Source organism: Pundamilia nyererei, unplaced genomic scaffold (genome assembly GCF_000239375.1).
Source record: "Pundamilia nyererei isolate P.nyererei 1_Seehausen unplaced genomic scaffold, PunNye1.0 scaffold00058, whole genome shotgun sequence".
NCBI classification, from domain to species: Eukaryota; Metazoa; Chordata; class Actinopteri; order Cichliformes; family Cichlidae; genus Pundamilia; species Pundamilia nyererei.
Genome location: NW_005187459.1, coordinates 926,144 through 931,483, shown reverse-complemented (window position 1 = coordinate 931,483; position 5,340 = coordinate 926,144). Strand labels below are relative to the sequence as shown.

The following is a 5,340-nucleotide window of genomic DNA, read 5'->3' as shown; positions in this document are numbered from 1 at the left end:
TCTTGCTGTATGTGCAAGAGAAATGGCCTTAATGTTATTTAAAAAACAAAAATCTCAATCTTGTCTTTTCTTCAGAATCTTTCTGACAACAAGCTGGGCCTTAAAGCAGCAGAGGTTATCTCCAAAATGCTGTCAGACAATCGTAAGCTCAAATCCATCAACCTCTCAGGTGCTCAGCCAAGTCTTAAGCTATGCTGACATGAACTTCTGTCTATCACTGTAATACAGCAGCGAAATGAAGAAGGTAATTCTCTCATTTCCCTTTGTTCTCTTAGAAAATGACTTTAGTGACGCTGCAGCTAAATGCTTGGCAGAAGCATTAAAGGTGAGTGCAGACTGCCGAATGCCGCATACATAATGAATTACACATGTCTATATGTGTCACGTCTATATGTGCTTTAAGCTGCAATTCAGAATTTTCTTTCCTATCTAACAGAATGATTTTGTGGTCAAAGAGCTTGACCTCAGTTACAACTGCATCTGCGATGCAGGAGGAGAAGACTTGGGTGTCATGTTAGGTACAGATCATCTCTATTTCTGTTCACATTAGATCCTTCAAATTAATGCAAAGCTTTACTTTTATTTTTTGTAAATTAGAAATTCTAATGATGAAGCAGCTTTTGACAATTTTGGAATAGCATCTGGGCTTTAAGCGTTAGGGTAGAAACAAGCTATCCTCACTTTGGAACATCCAGCTGTAAATTTCTCTCTCTCTGCATTGGCTCCCTGTTAAGTCTAGAATTTAAAATTGTTTTCCTTACAAACAGCATTTTGAATAATCAGGCCGTATTAGGACAATATGGACCGTGTAGTACAGCGGTCCCCAACCCCCGGGCCTCGGACCGGTACCGGTCCGTGAGTCGTTTGGTACCGGGCTGTGAGAGTTGAGGCTCAGGTGTGAAATGTATAGTTTTCAGGGTTTTTATCAGTTTTCAGCGTTATTTTGTTGTCGTTTTTATCGTTTACTCGGTTTTCCTTGGGCTTTTCAGGTGTGTTATGAATAAATTTTCTTTTTTTCGGTACCGGTACTAGTTTTATTTTGTTGTATTTATCCGCGACACCTTAAAGGCCGGTCCATGAAAATATTGTTGGGCATAAACCGGTCCGTGGCGCAAAAAAGGTTGGGGACCACTGGTGTAGTACCATATTGTCCTAATAGAGAACTTCACTCTTCACTCTCTGGTGTTTCTCTACTTTTAAGATTTGACTTTTTGATGAAGTTTATAGTTAGGGCTGAATCGGGTGACTCAGAAGGATCCCTTAGTTACTTGTTATAGGCACAAACTGCTGTGTGACTTCCTGTGATCCACTGAGCATTTCCTCTCTGCTCACCTTGTCAGCACTCAGCATGTCATTAGATTCGGCCTTCTCTCTCTGCGAGTTGTGCTCTCTCTCCCATCACCCACAATCAGTTGCCACTGATGGCTACCCCCTCCCTGTTTCTGTGAAGATAGGAAGTACCTTGAGGCAATTTTGCACCGTATAAATAAACCTTCATGTGGGAGGACACCTCTGTAGTGATAACAAAGAATATTATAGATCATGCAATGAGAGTCAGGGAAAGAAAGTTGCTAAAAAGCTGAGGATTATAGCTTCTTATTAGTAGATATACTGTGAAGGCTGTTTGAGCATTATTGTTCTTGTTGTTGAGTTTCCTTCCATTATGAAATATAGTCAGTGTGCCCTTATGATATTATACTATATCATTGTAGTAGTTTAAGTATTTTAGAGAAAAAGACAAATTCTGCTGCACGGCATTGATTCTCAAAGTGGGTGTTGTAGCCTCCTGGTGGGCTGTGGAAGTATTGCAGGTGGTTCATTTTGTGATTTTAACTACCGGTAAAAAGTCACATTATATATTTACATACATTACATACATTTCCATACATACAGCTACTATTTAAATAAGAAATAGAACTGAAACAAAAAAAGGGGATTTTAAAATAACACATTTTTTAATTTTCTGACTGTTTTTGGTCTTGAACTCGAACTTGAATTTATATCTCGTCAGGAGTAGGGAAGAAATAAAACTGAAGCAATGGCTGTCTGGTAGTAGAAGTAAAGCCAGCAGAGCAAATTAGCAGGCAATCAAAATGCATCAACAAAACATAAAGAACTAAATACTATATACTTCATCTTAGGTCCGTGTGATGATCAGACGTACTTTGGTTGGGCAGCATTTGATTTTCAGCAGTTTGAAGTCCTGGATTGGCTGCTGTACAGACTTTCTAAACTAAAGTAATTATGAAAACAAACAAGCAGGCCTATAAAAGAGAAATGTGACCCACTGATATATTACTTAATAGTAAAGTATTAAGTATTCCTAAAGTATTTCTTGAACTTGAGAAAATTTTACATGTAGCTTGTAGATTAGTCTCAAATGTATTGTGACTTTGTAAAAATGTGTATTTCACTTCCTTGTAGCAGAGAACATCGGTATTGAAGTCCTAAATCTGAGCTGGAATCACTTTCTTATACGTGGCAATGCGGCTCTGATTGCTGGTCTAAAGGTGACTAAAATGACACACTTCGAGCAAAGAGTTCAGTTTTGTTGACTCTCGTTGCTGACCTTCTCTCCCCCCTTTTCTTTCCTCAGGTAAACGCAACACTGAAGCAGCTCCAGCTGTCGAACAGTGGATTTGGCCGTCCAGAGGTACAGCTGATGGCTGAAGTGCTGCAACAAAATGACACACTTGTGCTGCTGGACCTCAGCATTAACTGTGTGGACGATGAAGCTGTAAGGCTGCTCTGCCAGGGCCTGGCCACCAACGAAACCCTCGAGGTTCTCAAAGTGAGTAAAAGACTCCTGCAGCAATACTTCATTGTAACGATTTTAATGTCGTTGCACCCTATGAATTTGAGATCATGTTTGGTCTTTGCGTGTGCGTTTCAGCTCTCTCGCAACCCCATAACAAAAATCGGAGCCGCCACGCTGCTCAGAACGGTTAAAAACAACATGAAATCAGCACTGGAGGAGATCGATATTTCTGTAAGTGCCGCGAAAGAATATAAGCTGAGGTGTAAATAAAAGTAGTATCTGTTTTAATTTACAGTCTGTTTTTGGTTAATGATGCATTTGTTGTAATTTTGCCTCTGTACACCACCGCAGTGGAGTACATTTTTGTTCACAAGCCCCCAAAAGTAATTAGATACACAATCACAATATTATATGATCATAATATGTCTGTGACTGTGTGAGTGCAGAGTGTGCTTGTCTGTGAGACCTTTGTGGAGCTGCTGGAAGAAACCCGCGTGACCCGCCCTGCTCTGCGGTTCCAGTATTATATTCTGCCCTCCGTCACCAAGAACTTATTGGCACTTGGGATCTTTAAGGTACATTGTCAAGAAGGCTGAGAAAACTGGTGATGGGAAAAGATGGGAAAATCAATAAAATCATTTCTGCTTTTTCAGTTCATACTTCAGAAGTCTTAGCAGCCTCTTTAACATGCTTTCAACTGTAAAACAAGATCTCTCTCTATATGTTTTTTTCCGTAGAAGTTCTTTGAAGAGCAAAATAAGAGCATCATGGATTTCTTCCAGGCTCTGGACAAAGAGGAAACCATGAAAGTCTCCACCTCTGCCTTCAGGAAGGCTGTAAAGGTCAGGCTAACGGTTTGTCATGCTGCAGTGATAATGTAATAATGCACCTCATGAGCAACGATAGCAAATCTATGACAGAATGTTAACTTAGTAAGTTGTAGCTCCCACTCTTGCGTGAATGAGCGATTGGGAAATTGAACTTGTCACACATGCAGGAAGCTAACATACCTCTGGATCAACAGCAGCTTGGCTGGTTGGTCAGGAAGTTTGACAAGAACTGCACGGCAACCATAGTGTACAGGTTAGTCTGCAAAGACACAAACAGCAGCACATGATGACCCCTGATCATGTCTTTAACAAATGCAGTTCATTTATTCTAGTTTGCCTGGGTTTTTGAAAACCTGGACAGCACTGAGGTTAAATAAAAAAAGTTTATTTTCTTGTTCTTTTCATTTAGAAATCCAAGTTTGACAGAATCATCTTAACTTGGGCTTTTTTACCCCGCAGTATTTTCAATAATATTTTTATTGTCTTCATTTGAACACAGAGTTCAGTGAGGTTGTTTTTTATGTGTGGATGATAGACTGTATATAAATGATGGACGTAGGCACTGTGCTGTCATTGGTTAGTGATGTCCCATTGTGAAATCTCAAACTAAGCTGCTTTGCATCCTGTTTCATCCATACATCCATTTTAAAAACAGTCTGGGGTGTGAAGTAAGCCTTTAAATGTAATCAGGGGTGTTTCAAGTTAAACACTTACTAAGTGAGAAATATCTTCAGAACGTCGTCTGTCAGCCATGAATCTAATGTCAGGTTCTCTTTAAACTGTGTCTCTGTTTTTGCAGTCAGCTGACTGAGCTGTCATAGACGTGGAGACACAGTATCACTAACAGGAAGATTTGGGAGGGCCGTTGACATCTTTAAATAAATGTTGTTGGAGTTTATACTTGATTTTCTCCTTAATATGCAGTAGTTCCTTCATTGATTTCTAGTATAACTTTCGACTAAAAGCAGTTTTGCAATTTTTTCACAGTTTTAGCTAAATCCAAATCGGTCCACTTCAGTGTGTACACTTGAACCTGTGACATCAACCAGCTGCACCAACCTCAGTGCTGTGAGCTGTGGCTCGGCCAGCGGGGTCCTCTGCCTCATTCTCTCCATCCAAAATAATCTTCTGGTATGACAACAGAACAAGAGGAGGAAGAAGAAAAGAGCTGGGGTCCATATCAAAGGACAGAGGCGACACAAAGAATAGGGCCAGATGCGAGCCAGTTGTTTCACCACATTCGTTAGCTTTGAATGAAATGGCCCGCAAAGGAAACGGTACACTTATGAATATGCATGCAGAGCATTACTTATGCAGGCCCTGCCGAATGGGATTCCTATTATTATTAAGAGTGTGCAGAATTGAATTGTCTCAAGGTGCGATATCGAGCAGCGCTATCGGTTTCTGCCAGGTGGCTCCAGATGCAGCTACAGAGGAGACAATGACACAACGCACGGTCTCATCTGCGTCGGCTTTTTGCGTCACAATTAAACGGCTTTTTGTGATACAACTATGGGTGATCAGAAGATGTGTCACCCTTTAAACTGACAGTTTAATTATCATTATTCTTTTGAATATTTTATCAGAGATTTAGCTTTGTTTTGAAACCTTTAAGTGAAAGGAGCCCCAGTTATTAGTTTTTTAACAGGCATGTGTTACAAAGAAACTTGGAGTAACAGTTCCATAGATTTGTCTACGAGATGAGCTACAGGTGTCAGCAAACCACCGTCTGTTTTGGTTGGTGCTTCTTTC

At 40.3% G+C, this 5,340-nt stretch overlaps 1 protein-coding gene across 4 annotated transcripts; it reads left to right on the top strand.

Moving 5' to 3' along the window:
• Positions 1-81: 81 nt before the first annotated feature.
• Positions 82-4,488, top strand: LOC102208421 (leucine-rich repeat-containing protein 74A-like). 4 transcript variants are annotated; one of them, XM_013911221.1, is made up of 10 exons: positions 82-169; positions 276-325; positions 437-518; positions 2,428-2,510; positions 2,597-2,791; positions 2,894-2,989; positions 3,205-3,333; positions 3,496-3,612; positions 3,756-3,841; positions 4,388-4,488. In XM_013911221.1, exons 1-10 carry the CDS (start codon positions 127-129, stop codon positions 4,407-4,409), a joined length of 903 nt encoding a protein of 300 aa, XP_013766675.1. In that variant the 5' UTR covers positions 82-126; the 3' UTR covers positions 4,410-4,488. The 4 variants fall into 4 exon arrangements, with proteins under 4 accessions (XP_013766675.1, XP_013766678.1, XP_013766677.1 ...); XM_013911224.1 differs by having other exon boundaries at positions 2,425-2,510; positions 3,496-3,600; positions 3,786-3,841; XM_013911223.1 differs by having other exon boundaries at positions 2,425-2,510; positions 3,496-3,600; positions 3,783-3,841.
• The last annotated feature ends 852 nt before the right edge of the window (positions 4,489-5,340 follow it).

What these genes read in the sequence shown, in the direction of transcription:
- LOC102208421 (XM_013911221.1), top strand. Translation starts at nt 127, where the DNA reads ATGCTGTCAGACAATCGTAAGCTCAAATCCATCAACCTCTCAG. An exon ending in AAACCCTCGAGGTTCTCAAA is followed by an intron (nt 2,792 to 2,893) that starts GTGAGTAAAAGA and finishes TGTGCGTTTCAG; the next exon opens with CTCTCTCGCAACCCCATAAC. An exon ending in ACGGCAACCATAGTGTACAG is followed by an intron (nt 3,842 to 4,387) that starts GTTAGTCTGCAA and finishes CTGTTTTTGCAG; the next exon opens with TCAGCTGACTGAGCTGTCAT.